Source organism: Macaca fascicularis, chromosome 16, assembly GCF_037993035.2.
Source record: "Macaca fascicularis isolate 582-1 chromosome 16, T2T-MFA8v1.1".
NCBI classification, from domain to species: Eukaryota; Metazoa; Chordata; class Mammalia; order Primates; family Cercopithecidae; genus Macaca; species Macaca fascicularis.
The window spans coordinates 4,976,996-4,992,236 of record NC_088390.1 but is presented as its reverse complement, the minus strand read 5'-3'; the positions used below and the strand labels follow the sequence as shown (position 1 = coordinate 4,992,236).

Sequence of the window (15,241 nt, the reverse complement as noted above, 5' to 3'; positions counted from 1 at the left end):
CTCCCTTGCCTCACATCCCTGCATGCACACACAGGACTTGCCTGAGGCAGCTGAGGTTCTGGCCCTACCCAGACACCCCAGCACCCTCCTTTACCCCATCAACATCCTGAAGCACCCAATTCCACCCTCCTGTATCTTAGAGAAAAGCCCCGGTGAAAGGATCACGGACAGCATCCCAGGCAGGAGGGTCATCAGATCCCAGCTCCTCAGAGCAACCTGCAGAGCACCTGGCCCATAACGGGTGACAGGTGTGGAGCTTCCTGAGGGATTTTCAGCAGGAGGCAGGGCATTCCAGGGGGAGAGGGGAACGGGGAGGGAGTGAGCCTCCCCAACAGGGAGGAAGTTGGGCCTGAGCCACCAGAGGGAAAAAGGGGTGCCTCATTCTCTGTTCTGGGGGTGAAAGGGCCCCGTCAGCCTCAGAAGGAGCCGGCGCACCTAGCTTGACCTCAGCATTCTCTGTCAGCAGCACATTCTGCCCCTTGATGTCTCGATGGATGACCTTGTGGGCATGGAGATGGGCCAGACCCTGGGACAGGAGAGCAGGGAAATTAGCCATGGTGTTGGAGGGGGTGGGAAAGAGTAAGTGGGCAGTGAGTTGAGGGGACAAGGAGCAATCAGTCTGGACAGGGCTGGGATGAAGGAGCAGACCCTCTCCACCAGGAGCCCAAGCAAGCTGAGCTGTCCTGGAGAGCTTCCTCAGACTGGTGGCTCCAGGTGAATTCCCAAAGTTGCAGGGTTACAGGTGGAGAAGTGGCAGAGCTTGGAAACAGAGGAGGCTGTGTCCTTCAGCAGCCTGAGACTTCCCAAGGCTGGGACCCTGCTTCCACATCCCACCCGCATCGGGCCTGCTGCTCCCGAAAGGCGGCAGTTATGTCTCCTCCCGGTGCAGGGAGGATCTTTGCTCATGAAGAAGCTCCAGCCAGGGTAGCAGAGGAGGAGAAGACAAGGGGAGGGGGCCTGGAGCTCACCCTGAGGATCTCCCTGCAGATGTAGGCGATACAGTCCTCCTTCAGGGCGTTTCCTTTCGTGTTCTTCACCAGGTCAGTCACTGAACCAGCACCACAGAACTCCATCACCAGCTAGGAGCCCAGGAAGGTACGGAAAGGAAAAGTATCAGTCAGACAAGCCCCCCAATCCCCGCCCCAATCCCCTGCTAGACTCCTGGAGAAGGACCAGAGACCTTGGGGCTAGAACTGGTATGAGCTGGAAAGCAAGGACCATAGAAGCCTCACAAAGGCCACAGGACTTCCTGAAGTCGAGAGAGAGGGAAAAAGGCTGGGTGCGGTGGCTCACGCCTGTCATCCCAGCACTTTGGGAGGCTGAGGCAGGCAGATCACCTGAGGTCAGGAGTTCAAGACTAGCCTGGCCAACATGGTGAGCAAGACTCCGTCTCAAAAAAAGAAAAAAAAAAAAAAAAAGAGAGAGGAGGAATACACGGCCGGGCGCAGTGGCTCAAGCCTGTAATCCCAGCACTTTGGGAGGCCGAGGCGGGCGGATCACAAGGTCAGGAGATCGAGACCACAGTGAAACCCCGTCTCTACTAAAAATACAAAAAATTAGCCGGGCGCGGTGGTGGGCGCCTGTAGTCCCAGCTACTCAGGAGGCTGAGGCAGGAGAATGGCGGGAACCCGGGAGGCGGAGCTTGCAGTGAGCCGAGATCGCGCCACTGCACTCCAGCCTGGGCAACAGAGCGAGACTCCGTCTCAAAAAAAAAAAAAAAAAAAAAAGAAGGAATACAGAACTGGCAGGTGGGGCTGGGATCAGGGTAGGAGTCCAATGAATCCCTGAAACTGTAGACAAAATGATGCAGGTATATGCGTTTTCCTTGAGGAAGGGTCTAGTACTTTCATCAGATTCTCACTGGGATTCCAAACCCTAAAGCGGTTAAGAACTACTGCTTTACGGCCGGGTGCGGGGACTCACGCCTGTAATCCCAATACTTTGGGAGGCTAAGGCAGGTGGATCACAAGATCAGGAGTTCGAGACCATCCTGGCTAACACGGTGAAACCCCATCTCTACTAAAAATACAAAAAGTTCGCCAGGCATGGTGGTGGGTGCCTGTAATCCCAGCTACTCAGGAGGCTGAGGCAGGAGAATTGCTTAAACCTGGGAGGCAGAGGTTGCAGTGAGCTGAGATCACGCCACTGCACTCCAGCCTGGGCGACAGAGCGAGAGTCTGTCTCAAAAAAAAAAAAAAAAAAAAAAAAGAACTACTGCTTTGGATCAGGGGCTGGACCAAGGCCTGCTTCTGTACGGTCAGCAAGTCAAGAATGGTTTTTACCTTTTTTTTTTTTTCCTTGAGACAGAGTCTTACTCTGTCGTCCAGAGTGGAGTGCAGTGGTGCAATGTCGGCTCACTGCAACCTCCGCCTCCCAGGTTCAAGTGATTCTCCTGCCTCAGCCTCCCAAGTAGCTGGAACCACAGGCGCCCGCCACCACACCCCGGTTAATTTTTGTATTTTTAGTAGAGACGGTTTCACTGTGTTGACCAGACTGGTCTTGAACTCCTGACCTCGCATGATCCACCCACCTCAGCCTCCCAAAGTGCTGGGATTACAGGCTTGAGCCACTGCGTCTGGCCTGGTTTTTACATTGTTAAATGGTTGCGGGAAAAAACAAAAAAAGGAATCATATTTTATGACATGTGAAAGTGAAAAAACATTCAAATGTGAGTGACCTCAGTGAAGGTGTTGGGGGTATAGCCATGCTCATTCGTTTACGTACTGTCTATTGCTGCTTTTGTGGTACAACAACAGAATTGAGCAGCTGGGACAGCAAATATGACCCGCAAAGCCTAAAATATTTACTGTCTGGCCCTTCACAGAAAAAGTTTGCCAGTCCCTGACTTAGAAGCAGAAAAGGGACTAAGAATCAGTGATTCTCCAGGTCTGCTGGAGACAGAAAGAGTGCATAGGGTCTATCCAGACAGCTGCAGCAGGGAACCTGGGAAGACCCTGAGAGAAACTCCTCCAGAACAAAGAGTAACAAGGCCAGGAGATGAGGAGGGCTCTGGGTCTGCACCTCCCAGGGAGAGCAGCTGAGACCTGGAGGCAGAGAAGATGGCTCCAACCAGGCTTCCTGGGAATCAGCATGCTTGTCCAAGTTTTCACTAAAAGCCACACCCAATGCAGGAAAATGTTGGATGGACACATATATTTGCATATGCAATAAAAGTAATTTGCATGTGCCTACTCCTTGGAGAGCAGAGCACAGTGAGAGGAGGGGAGGACCTGTGCCCAACAGGTCCAGAAGGGGGTGCCCGGCCACTAATGCCTCTAGCCAGACACCATCACCACACACACCTGGCACGTATACCTCCCTGTCACCTTTCTCCCTTTCTTTGTGTGCATGAGTGTGTGTGTTCCCAAAAAGCCAAAGGGCCTTGGAGGCCAGGACCATGGCTCATGCTCGTCTATACAGAAGTGCTTAGTAAGTGCTTGTCGTCTGAATGGCTGCTGGGAGGGGAGACCTGGCGTCAGTGCCAAAATTCCCGACAGCCATTGCCACACTCCCTGCTGCTCCATCCTCAGGGACTGGGCTCAGTACCACAAAGGGTGAGGCTGGGGGAACATGTCAGCACCAGTGCCCAGGCTAGGGAGGGGAATGACTCTTAGGAATGTTCTGGGCCAGGCAGGAGGAATTTGGGGGAGGCCCCAAGCTCCGCAGCAGGCTCTGGTTTGAATGGTGACCCAGAAGGGCTGGGTGCACTGTAGCATGTGGGGTGCTGTTATCTCCCACAAATATTTTGGTTCTGTTGCTTTCCCAGGAGCTGTGCTCAAAGGCAGGAAAACTGATGGACGGCCTCCCCATGGTCTCTCTAGCCTTTGCCAGGATTATATTTGCTTATTAAGAGCCGATCACACAGTGTGAGATACTGGTTAGAGGAAGGGTTGGGGCAAACGCCAGGACCCCTCCCCACAAAACACTCAAAGAATGAGAGGCTGCAATTCATGGGGGCTGGAGTGCGGGGCCATCCATGAGGCAGGAGGCTCCTCTGGGTCCAGGGACAGGGGAGGCTGGGTAGACCGGAGGGAGGGTAGCTGGCGAGGACAGATGCTGGGCGCTGATACCGAGTCCTAGTGAACGGCCCAGAGACACGGGGTGCGGGGAGGGCAGGCAGGGGGGCGTTTCTCACCCAGAGCTGGTCATCGTTTCCCGGGGGGCTCTTCTTGATGAAGGCTCCATAGTAGGTGGCAATGTTGCGGTGATGAGAGTATTTTTTCAGCATGTTGATCTCCTGTTTGATCTCTTCTTCCTCATCCTAGGCAAATGGGAGGAGCTGAGCCCTGAGACTCCCCCCACACTCCCTTCTCGGTGGTCCAACCCTCCCACTGCCCAGATCCACTCCCTACCTCGGTGACATCCATGACCTTGATGGCAGCCAGCTGCCCAGTCTTGACATGCCGACCCTGCAGGACAGAGGGATCTGAGTCTATGCTCAGAGAGCGGAACGTTCTGAGGGTTTGACTCTGGGAGACACAGCTTTTGACTGTTTTCTGTCTTACAAAGTGCCCCTTGGCTGGGCGCCATGGCTCATGCCTGTAATCCCAACACTTTGGGAGGCCGAAGCAGGCGGATCACTTGAGACCAGGAGTTCGAGACCAGCCTGGCCAACATGGAGAAACCCCATCTCTACTAAAAATACAAAAATGATCCAGGTGTGGTGGCGGGCGCCTGTAGTCCCAGCTACTCAGGAGGCTGAGGCAGAATCGCTTGAACCTGGGAGGCAAGCCAAGACCAGGCCACTGCACTCCAGCCTGGGGGACAAAGCAAGACTCTGTCTCAAAAATAAATAAATAAAAATAAAGTACCCCTCATTGTGGCTACACACCTCAGTGAACGTGCTGCTCATGGGAGTGGACAGAGGCAGAGCGCTCCTGAGCCATCATGGTCAACAGAAAAAACCACCTACAGTGGACTTCCAAGTTACAGGCTCAATAAAGGTGAAGGGTCTCCTCCCAGAAAAACTCAAGACAGATGAGTCAGAAACACTTATGTTCTGTTCCAGCCTCTCTGGCTTGGACTTTACAGTCTGAAAGTCAGAGCAGGGCGGGAAAGATACCTCTCCATCCTAATGCAGGATGGAGGGAGGAGGAGGAGGAGGCTGGGGCTTTGCCTCACCCTCTTCTCCTAAGCAAGACAAAATGTTGGGGTGCTTGCCTGACTCACCAACTCTGGACAGGAGGCCTCTCCTAGAATCAACTTCACCCACACAGCTTTTTATTCTTGTCGATAGGGAAAGAGCAGAGACAGAGCTGAGATTTTAGGGAACTTAGAGAAACACAGAGGGGCCAGCTAACTGGTTGGCTAATGCTCCCGCCACCGTCACCAGTCCGAGCGGGAAAAAACTTCCTCTTCGAGTGTGTCCCAGTCATTGACCTCCTCCCCCAACATCCTTCTGAAATTCCTAGTGGGAGCATCTAAGGCTTGGAGAGGAAAGCCCAAAGGCTTCCTGGGGAGCAGCGGAGTGGAGGAAGGCGGCCCCTCGTGGGGATGGATTGGCTTTGCCAGCCCACGGGTTATTTTTAACCTTAGCCATTCAAGACCCCAAGTCCAGAGACGCAGAAGCACATGGCACCACTATTCCCATGGCAACAACAAGGCAAGAGATTGCGGGTGGGCTGCCTGTTTCCCCAAAGTTTGCAAGAGAAGGAGCGTAAGAGAAGGGCAGGTGGTCTCAGTGACACAGGAAACACGGGGCTAGAGATGCAGAAGAGACTTGTGGCAGTATCAAGCACTCTGTCTGGAGATGAAAAAGCCACAGGTCCCAGGGGCTCCAGTAAGAGGCAGCATTCACCCTGAGCATCCTCACTCCCCGCTGGAGCGGCTCCCCCCATGCAAATGTGAGCAGGGGTCAGGCCACCTCACTCCCCACTGCAGCGGCTCCCCCCATGCGAATGTGAGCAGTGGTCAGGCCACCTCACTCCCCGCTGCAGCGGCTCCCCCCATGCGAATGTGAGCAGTGGTCAGGCCACCTCACTCCCCGCTGCAGCGGCTCCCCCCATGCGAATGTGAGCAGTGGTCAGGCCACCTCACTCCCCGCTGCAGCGGCTCCCCCCATGCGAATGTGAGCAGTGGTCAGGCCACCTCACTCCCCGCTGCAGTGGCTCCCCCCATGCGAATGTGGGCAGTGGTCAGGCCACACGGGAGGGCTGGGCTGGCCAACCTAAAAGCTACCATCGGTGGCTGAGAACATGCCACTTCTGTCAGGGACAGAGGCAGCTCAAAAGCAGAAAGCCTGAGCTCTGGCTCCAGCAGGCCAGCTGTGGGAGCAGAGGCCACTTCCCCTCTGCAGAAGGCCACCCATTAGGTCCCACTACCTCAAAGTCCTGGGTCTCTTTGTGGTCCGGGGAGAGGCCAAACCCACACCTCTGGCCTTAGCGCTCTCTGAATCCCAGGAGAGTTCTGACACACAAGGCCGTATGCCCTTCCGCCTGCTCTCACTGCTGCAAGCCACCCTTCCTGGCTTCCGGCCTGTTCCCACCACGTCCGGGACTGGCTCTGCACTCAGGCAGGGAGAGGCATCAACAGTGCCTCCTCCTGGGTGCTCTTTCCTCTCCCCTCTCTACCTTTCCAGGGCCTCTGGCATCTCCCATAGCCCCCCTCAGACCTGCAGACCAGGAACCTACTTCCTTCCACTCCTCCCAAGAATGCCCTGCAGATGTGGAGGTCACACTTCCGCACCATTCGTCTCACCTTGTACACCTGTCCGTAGGTTCCATTGCCGACCACCTCCACAAGCTCAAAGATCCCAGCAGGGTCCTAGGGGCATGGGACAGGAGGGAGACAGAAGAATACTGCGTCAGCACTTTAGAAAAGGATTACAGAGCTAGAGAGGGGGAAAGTGGTATCCAGTCAAGATATGAGAGTGAACACCAGTATATCACGAGGGCACGCAGTGGGAACCCTGGTGGCTGGTTGCCCTTTCCCTGGATTGGTTCAGAGTGAACGTTCTATGGGAAAAGTTGGAAGAAGTGAGTGGCCGGGCGCGGTGGCTCACGCCTGTAATCCCAGCACTTTGGGAAGCCGAGGCGGGCAGATCACAAGGTCAGGAGATCGAGACCATCCTGGCTAACACGGTGAAACACCGTCTCTACTAAAAATACAAAAATTAGCTGGGCGTAGTGGCAGGCGCCTGTAGTCCCAGCTACTCGGGAGGCTGAGGCAGGAGAATGGCGTGAACCCGGGAGGCGGAGCTTGCAGTGAGCCGAGACTGTGCCACTGCAGTCCAGCCTGGGCGACAGAGCAAGACTCCATCTCGGGGAAAAAAAAAAAATAGAAGTGAAAGAACGTGGAAGTCAGAGCCCAGATAGCTTTTCAAAGACATGTTCCCGATTTCAAATCCACTGAGAAACTGCGTCTGTATCCTCATCTGCAAAATGAGGGTGCCCGAGAACCTGCCTCTGGGGCTGGTACTCACATTTTAAGTGGAGAAATGCCCATCAAATGCTTCAGATGGTTCCTGGCACCAGAGTGTGCGCCCAATAAAAGTTAATGACCATTATTATTATCTTACTTTTTTTTTTTTTTTTTTTGAGACAGAGTCTGGCTCTGTCGCCCAGGCTGGGGTGCAGTGGCCAGATCTCAGCTCACTGCAAGCTCCACCTCCCGGGTTTACACCATTCTCCTGCCTCAGCCTCCCGAGTAGCTGGGACTACAGGCGCCCGCCACCTCGCCCGGCTAGTTTTTTGTATTTTTTAGTAGAGATGGGGTTTCACCGTGTTAGCCAGGATGGTCTCAATCTCCTGACCTCATGATCCACCCGTCTCGGCCTCCCAAAGTGCTGGGATTACAGGCTTGAGCCACTGCACCTGGCCTACCTTACTTCTTAAAAGCAGGGATGAGGAAAGCTAGCAGGGAACAGGAATTTGAGGGCCACCATCCTTTTGTCCTTCCCTCTTCCCAGTCCCCCTGACACTGAGGGCTTCCAGGCCAGGGTTTGAGCAATCGGGAGCAGAGGGACCTGGAGGGAGGGAGTGAGCAGGTGATGGTGAGAAAGGGCCTCTGAGAGGGGAGAACTTTCCGTTCCTACTTTTCTGAGCCAAGCAGTACCAGGAGGAGAGGGCCTGAAGGGCTCGAACAAAGCCGCTAAAGAGGCTCATCCTGCCCCTGGGCCAAGAGCAGGCAGGCCTGGCCTCAGTAACACAGCTGCTGTCGGAGGCCACCCACACCCTCCTGGCAGAACTTTTTTTTTTTTTTTTTTTGAGAGAAAGAAGTTGGGAGGTGGAGCTGCAAGCTGAAGAGACATATAGACCAGTACTGTCCACACTCCTGCACCTCCTGCAGAATGATGGCTTTTTTTTTTTTCTTTTGAGTCTGGGTCTAACTCTGTCACCCAGGCTGGATGCAGTGGTACAATCACAGCTCACTGCAGCCTCAGTCTCCTGGGCTCAAGCAGTCCTCCCACCTCAGCCTCCCAACACATTAATATTATAGGCATAACCCAGCATGCACAGCTAAAAAAAATATTTAATAGGTGTAAAACACAGTAGGATCCACAGGAAAGAGAGGTGCTATCACTGCAGTGCGGACGGCTAACAAGAGGTCTTCCTGACCCTGAGAGCTGGAAGTAACCTGAAAAAAGTCATCTCATCCATCTTCAGTTCTAGACTAGAGGCTCAAAGACCACAGAGTTCCCCACAGCGCTGCCCAACAGAAGAATTCATCCACTCTGAGACCTCTGAACTGCCTGCTGCGAAGTCCTTCCTTGAATCAAACTAGTTCTTTCTGAGATGGAGGGAGACAGGAAAAAGGACCTATGGTCATAATTTTCTGAACACTCCTAATCTAAGAGGGAAAATACCGTGGGCCTGTTAGAGCTGTAATGATCTGTCACCATCAACTCAAATTACTGTAAGTACATTTTAATTTTGTAACCTTGACTCCCTGTCTCCTTCCCCCATGTTTGGGTGGCACTGAGGGATGAAGGAATATTTGAGGTCAGACACCCTGGGTTCAGATATCGACATTTAATGGGTTTCAAGTTGGTTTCCTGAAAACTCCTACTGGAAAGGGTGATTCAGAGAAGCAAGATGGGGTCCCGCACGTGACACTCTGGTTGTGATCTCTTACCCTCTCCCCAACCAGATGCTCCATGTTTCAACAGCAGCACCCCTTTCCCACCACGGTCTAGTCTCTGCCTAATCCTCCTCCTCCTCCCTTTTCTGTGTCGCAGCCACCCTGTCCTTTCTCCCTTCAAAATGTGCCTGGCTTGTCTGCCACCTCAGACCAATCCCTCATGTCCTCCCTCCTGGAGCTCTTGCCTCCCCATGTCTTCCTTCTGCTGCCACTGATTTAACTCTTCCAAAATGGTGCTTTCCTGATTTTACTCTTCTGCCCAGAACTGGTAGCGGGGCTCCCCAGTGCTTAGAGAGTCCCAACACCTCAGCCTGATATTTAGCAATGCCCCGTTATTATTCAACCACTAAATATCTTCTGAGTGAGTGCCTCCATTTGCTCTGCACTGGGCGAAGCCCTAAGCAGAGAAAACCTGTAACGTAATCATATCTCATTTCATTCATCCATTACGTATTTCTTGAGCACAAACTATGTAATAACTCCCAAATTAGACACAAAAGGGAGCTCACCGATACATGAGAAATATAAAACTTTATAATTGTATAGATTGGCCAAGTACTCAAATATAAAAATGTGGCAGTCTACAATTATGTATCACAACAGCAGCTGAAAGCACGAAAGTCGCTGAGACAGGGCTTGGTGTGGCAGAAAGAGCACGGGAGAAGGGTTTTCAACTCTGGCATTAGTCGTGTGTCTCTGTGCAAGTATTTAACTGTTTGAGGCCTTGTTCCCCTCCCACAAGCTAAGAGGGGGTTGGATTGTGTAAAAAGTCCACTTTAGGGTTGGGCATGGTGGCTCATGCCTGCAATCCCTGCACTTTGGGAAGCTGAGGAGGGTGGATCATCTGAGGTTAGGAGTTCGAGACCAGCCTGGCCAACATTGTGAAACCCCATTTCTACTAAAAAAATACAAAAATCAGCTGCGTGTGTTGGTGGGCACCTGTAAACCCAGCTACTTGGGAGGCTGAGGCAGGAGAATTACTTCAACTCAGGAGGCGGAGGTTGCAGTGAGCCGAGATCGCGCTGCTGCACTCCAGCCTGGGTGAAAGAGTGAGACTCCTTATCAAAAAAGAGAAAAGAACAGAAAACGAAAAAGAGCAGCAAAGACCATGCTGTGCTGTGGGAGAGTGGTCCGGGTTTGAATGCTGAATTGGGGATGTTGCTATGGGAGAGTGGTGACAACGTGCTAGTGGCCCTAGCTCCCTCTCAGCACCTCCTCGGCTTCAGCATCCACTCTGGGAGCGCTTGAGGAGCCCTTCAGCTCGCCGCTGCACTGTGGGAGCCCCTCTCTGGGCTGACCGAGGCCGGAGCCGGCTCCCTCTGCTTGCAGGGAGGTGTGGAAGGGGAGGTGTGGAGGGAGAGTCGTGGGTGGGAACTGAGGCTGCGCACAGAGCTTGCGGGCCAGTGTGAGTTCCGGGTGTGTGTGGGCTGGGTGGACCCTGCACTTGGAGCAGCCGGCTGGCAACGCGGGCCCTGGGCAGTGAGGGGCTTAGCACCTGGACGGGCAACTGAGGAGGGTGTGCCAGGTCCCCCAGCACTGCAGCCTGCCATGCCCGAGTCTCACCCCTACAACGCCGTGGGCTCCCACACAGCCTGAGCCTCCCCTGACGGGTGCTGCCCCCTGTTCCGCGGTGCCCAGTACCATCCACCGCCCAAGTGCTGAGGACTGTGGGCGGCCGCACGGGACTGAAAGGCAGCTCCGCCTGCAGCTCAGCATCCACCAGGCGAAGCCAGCTGGGCTCCTGACTTGGGTGGGGACTTGGAGAACTTTTATGTCTAGCTTGGCGTTTGTGGATGCACCAATCAGCACTCTGCGTATAGCTCAGGGATTGTAAACGCACCAATCACCACCCTGTGTCTAGCTCAAAGTTTGTAAACACACCAATCAGTGCTCTGTGTCTAGCTAAAGGATTGTAAATGCACCAATCAGCACTCTGTCTAGCTCAGTGATTGTAAACGCACCAATCAGCACTCTGTCAAAATGGACCAATCAGCTCCCTGTAAAACGGACCAATCAGCAGGATGTGGGTGGGGTCAAATAAGGGAATAAAAGCTGGCTGCGGGAGCCAGCAGTGGCAACCTGCTCAGGTCCCCTTTCCACACTGTGGAAGCTTTATTCTTTCGCTCTTCGCAATAAATCTTGCTGCTGCTCACTCTTTGGGTCTGCACTGCCTTTATGAGCTGTAACACTCACTGCAAAGGTCTGCAGCTTCACTCCTGAAGCCAGCGAGACCACGAACCTACCAGAAGGAAGAAACTCCGTACATATCTGAACATCTAAAGGAACAAACTCCGGACACACTATCTTTAAAAACTATAACACTCACTGCGAGGGTCCACGGCTTCATTCTTACAGTCAGTGAGACCAAGAACCCACCAATTCTGGACACAATGGGAGAGCAGTCTGGGTTTGAATGTTGGACTGGGGATAAGGATACACAGGTACATTCTATTGGGCACTTAGAAACAAGGATCTGTAAATACAATTTACAGACATTTGTGAGTGTGAGAGTTGGAGATACAAACAAGATATCCAGGGAGAGTGTGAATGGCCACAGGCAACACATGAGAGCAGCAAAATAGACGCCAGAAGAGGAGATGGTCATGGAGGCTGCAGGGGGGATAAGGGGAGAGTGATGGCCTCGAATGCGGCAGAGCAGCCAGAGGGCACTGAAAAAAATCCCACTGACCTCAGCAGCTAGGAAACCACTGGGAACTGCCATTGTGTGAGCAGAGGGCAGACAGCGGGGGCTGGAGGAGACGGGTGTGCTGAGGAAATGAGGGCAGCACCCTTTCTGGAGAAGTCTAACCTTGAGAGGAAGGGGGGAAATCAGATGACAGAGCTGGCAGCAAAGTCAGACAATACGGTTTTCAAAATAGGGAAGATCGTTCATGATTATGGAAGGGAAGAAGCCAAAAAGGGTGGATGTTTGAGGAGTTGATTTTTCTTTTGATTTTGAGACAGAGTCTCTCTCTGTCACCGAGGCTGGAGTGCAGTGGCATGATCTTGGCTCACTGCAACCTCCACCTCCCGGGTTCAAGCGATTCTCCTGCTTCAGCCTTCTGAGTAGCTGGGATTACAGACATGCACCACCACACCTGGCTAATTTTTGTATTTTTAGTAGACACGGGGTTTCACCATGTTGGTCAAACTGGTCTCAAAGTCCTGACCTCGTGACCCACCCGCCTCGGCCTCGCGAAGTGCTGGGATTACAGGCATGAACCACTGCGCCCAATTTTTGTATTTTTTATGGAGACGGGGTTTCACCATGTCGCCCAGGCTGGTCTCGAATCCTGAGCTAAACAGATCTACCTGCCTTGGACTCTCAAACTGCTGGGATTACAGGGGTGAGGCACCATGCCTGACTCTGTCCATTCTTTTTTTTTTTTTAGACTTAGTCTCATTCTGTTGCCCAGGCTAGATAGAGTGCAGTAGTGCGATCTGAGCTCACTGCAACCTCTACCTCCTGGGTTCAAGTGATTCTCTTGCCTCAGTCTCCTGAATAGCTGGAATTACAGGTGCCCACCATCACACTTGGCTGATTTTTTGGTATTTTAGTAGAGACAGGATTTCACCAGTCTCGAACTCCTGACCTCAGGTGATCCACCCACCTCGGCCTCCCAAAGTGCTGGGATTACAGGAGTGAGCCACTGCACCCAGCCTGTCCATTATTTTGACTGGAGTCATCCTACTAGGTATGAAGTGGTATCTCATTGTGGTTTTGAATTGTATTTCCCCAGGAGGCTGAGGCAGGAGGATCCTGTAAATCCAGAATTCGAGGCTGCACTGAGCTATGACCATGCCACTGTACTCCAGCCTAAGCAACAGTAAGATTGCCTCCCTACCCCATCTAGAAAAGGATGGACAGTCAAAGGCGTTGAAGAGGGCATTGGAGAAGCTGAAACTGTCATACACTGCTGCTGGGAATGTAGAATGGTACAGCCACTTTGGAAAACAGTTTGACAGTTCCTCAAATGTTAAACAATGAGTTATCGTATCACCCAGCCATTTCACTTCTAGGTAGATACTCAAGAAAAGTGAAAACATATATCCATACAAAAATATGTAGATGGATGCCCACAGCAGGATTATTAATAACCAAAAAGTAGAAACAACCCAAATATCCATCAACTGATGAATAGATACATGTGGTATATCTACATAATAGAATTATATTGGTAATAAAAAGAAATGACGACCAGGTGTGGTGGCTCATGCCTATAACCCTAGCGCTTTGGGAGGCTGAGGTGGGAGGATCACTTGAGGTCAAGTGGTTTGAGATTGCTTGGCAGGTTTGAGACCAACCTTGGCAAGATAATAAGACCCCATCCCTACAAAAAAAATTTTTAAATTAGTGAGGCATGGTGGCATGCACCTGTAGTCCCAGCTACATGGGAGGCTGAGGTGGAAGGATCCCTCGGGCCCAGGAGCTGAAGGCAGGAGTGACCTATGATAGCACCACTGCACCCCAGCCTGGGTGACAGAGTGAGTGAGACTTTGCTTCTAAAAAAAATAAAAAAATAAAAAAAAAAAAAAGGGAATAAACTACTGCTAGGGCCGGGCGCGGTGGCTCAAGCCTGTAATCCCAGCACTTTGGGAGGCCGAGACGGGCGGATCACGAGGTCAGGAGATCGAGACCATCCTGGCTGACACAGTGAAACCCCGTCTCTACTAAAAAATACAAAAAAACTAGCCGGGCGAGGTGGCGGGCGCCTGTAGTCCCAGCTACTCGGGAGGCTGAGGCAGGAGAATGGCGTGAACCCGGGAGGCGGAGCTTGCAGTGAGCCAAGATCACGCCACTGCACTCCAGCCTGGGTGGCAGAGCGAGACTCTGTCTCAAAAAAAAAAAAAATAAATAAATAAAAAAATAATAATAAAAAAAAAATAAACTACTGCTAGATGTTGCAACATGGATGAACCTTGAAAACATTATGTTTAATGAAAGAAGCTAGTCACAAAAGGCCACATATTATGTGGCTACATTTATTTGTAATGTCCAGAATAGGCAAATCCAAAAAAATGAAAAGTAGATTAGTGGTTGCCAGGGGCTGGGAGGAAGGGGAAAATGGGTAATGACTGCTAATGCATACTGGGTTTCATTTGGGGATAATGAAAAGGTTCTGAAATTAGATAGTGAAGATGGTTGCATAAGTCTGTAAGTATACCAAAAACCACGTTAAAATATTTTATTTTAAGTTTTGTTGGTTTGTTTCTTGAGACAGGGTCTCACTTTGTTGCTGAGGTTGGAGTGCAGTGGTGTGATCTCAGCTCACTGCAACCTCCACCTCCTGAGCTCAAGCAATCCTCCTGCCTCAAACTCCTAAGTAGCTGGGACTACAGGTGCACACCACCACACCTGGCTAATTTTTATATTTTTTGTAGAGATGGGGTTTCACTATGTTGCCCAAACTGGTCTTGAACTCCTGAGTTCAAGTGATCTGCCCGCCTTGGCCTCCCAAAGTGCTGGCATTACAAGCATGAGCCACCACACTTGGCCTAAAATATTTTTAAAGGGTAAACTTTATGGTATGTAAATTATATTTCAATAAACCTGTTATTAAAAATAATAATCCTTCAATATCACTAGTAATAGGAGAAATGCAAATCAAAACCCAATGAGCTAGCATCTCACCCCAGTTAAGGGGTTATTATCAAAAGACAAAAAGGCTGGGCATAATGGCTCACACCTGTAACTGTAATCCCAACACTTTGGGAGGCTGGGGTGGAAGGATCACTTGAGCCCAGGAGTTCAAGACATGCCTGGGCAACATAGTGAAACCACTCCTCTACAAAAAATAAAATAGTCTTTAAAAAAAAAAAAAAATTGGCGGGGCGTGGTGGCTCATGCCTGTAATCCTAGCACTTTGGGAGGCCGAGGCGGGCGGATCATGAGGTCAGGAGATCGAGACCATCCTGGCTAACACGGTGAAACCCCGTCTCTACTAAAAATTACAAAAAAAAATTAGCCGGGTGTGGTGGCGGGCGCCTGTAATCCCAGCTACTCAGGAGGCTGAGGCAGGAGAATGGTGTGAACCCTGGAGGGGGACCTTGCAGTGAGCCACTGCACTCCAACCTGGGCGACAGAGTGAGACTCTGTCTCAAAATAAATTAAAATAAATAAATACATACATACATACATACATACATATAAAATAAAAATGAA

General features: G+C 51.7%; 1 protein-coding gene across 44 annotated transcripts in view; it reads right to left on the bottom strand.

Annotated features, from left to right (window-relative positions):
- MINK1 (misshapen like kinase 1) overlaps positions 1 to 15,241 on the bottom strand; it is a 71,682-nt gene that overhangs the window by 12,951 nt on the left and 43,490 nt on the right. For 31 of the 44 annotated variants that reach the window (XM_005582595.4, XM_015437490.3, XM_005582596.4 and 28 more), the window contains exons 2-6: positions 6,697 to 6,762; positions 4,353 to 4,409; positions 4,136 to 4,261; positions 969 to 1,079; positions 436 to 526 (exon numbers count right to left, since the gene is read on the bottom strand). In XM_005582595.4, the coding sequence (XP_005582652.1) occupies positions 436 to 526; positions 969 to 1,079; positions 4,136 to 4,261; positions 4,353 to 4,409; positions 6,697 to 6,762 (451 nt within the window). Of the gene's footprint in view, positions 1 to 435; positions 527 to 968; positions 1,080 to 4,135; positions 4,280 to 4,352; positions 4,410 to 6,696; positions 6,763 to 15,241 lie in introns of all 44 variants that reach the window. The other 13 variants (XM_045376340.3, XM_074018319.1, XM_074018322.1 and 10 more) reach the window with 1 other exon arrangement.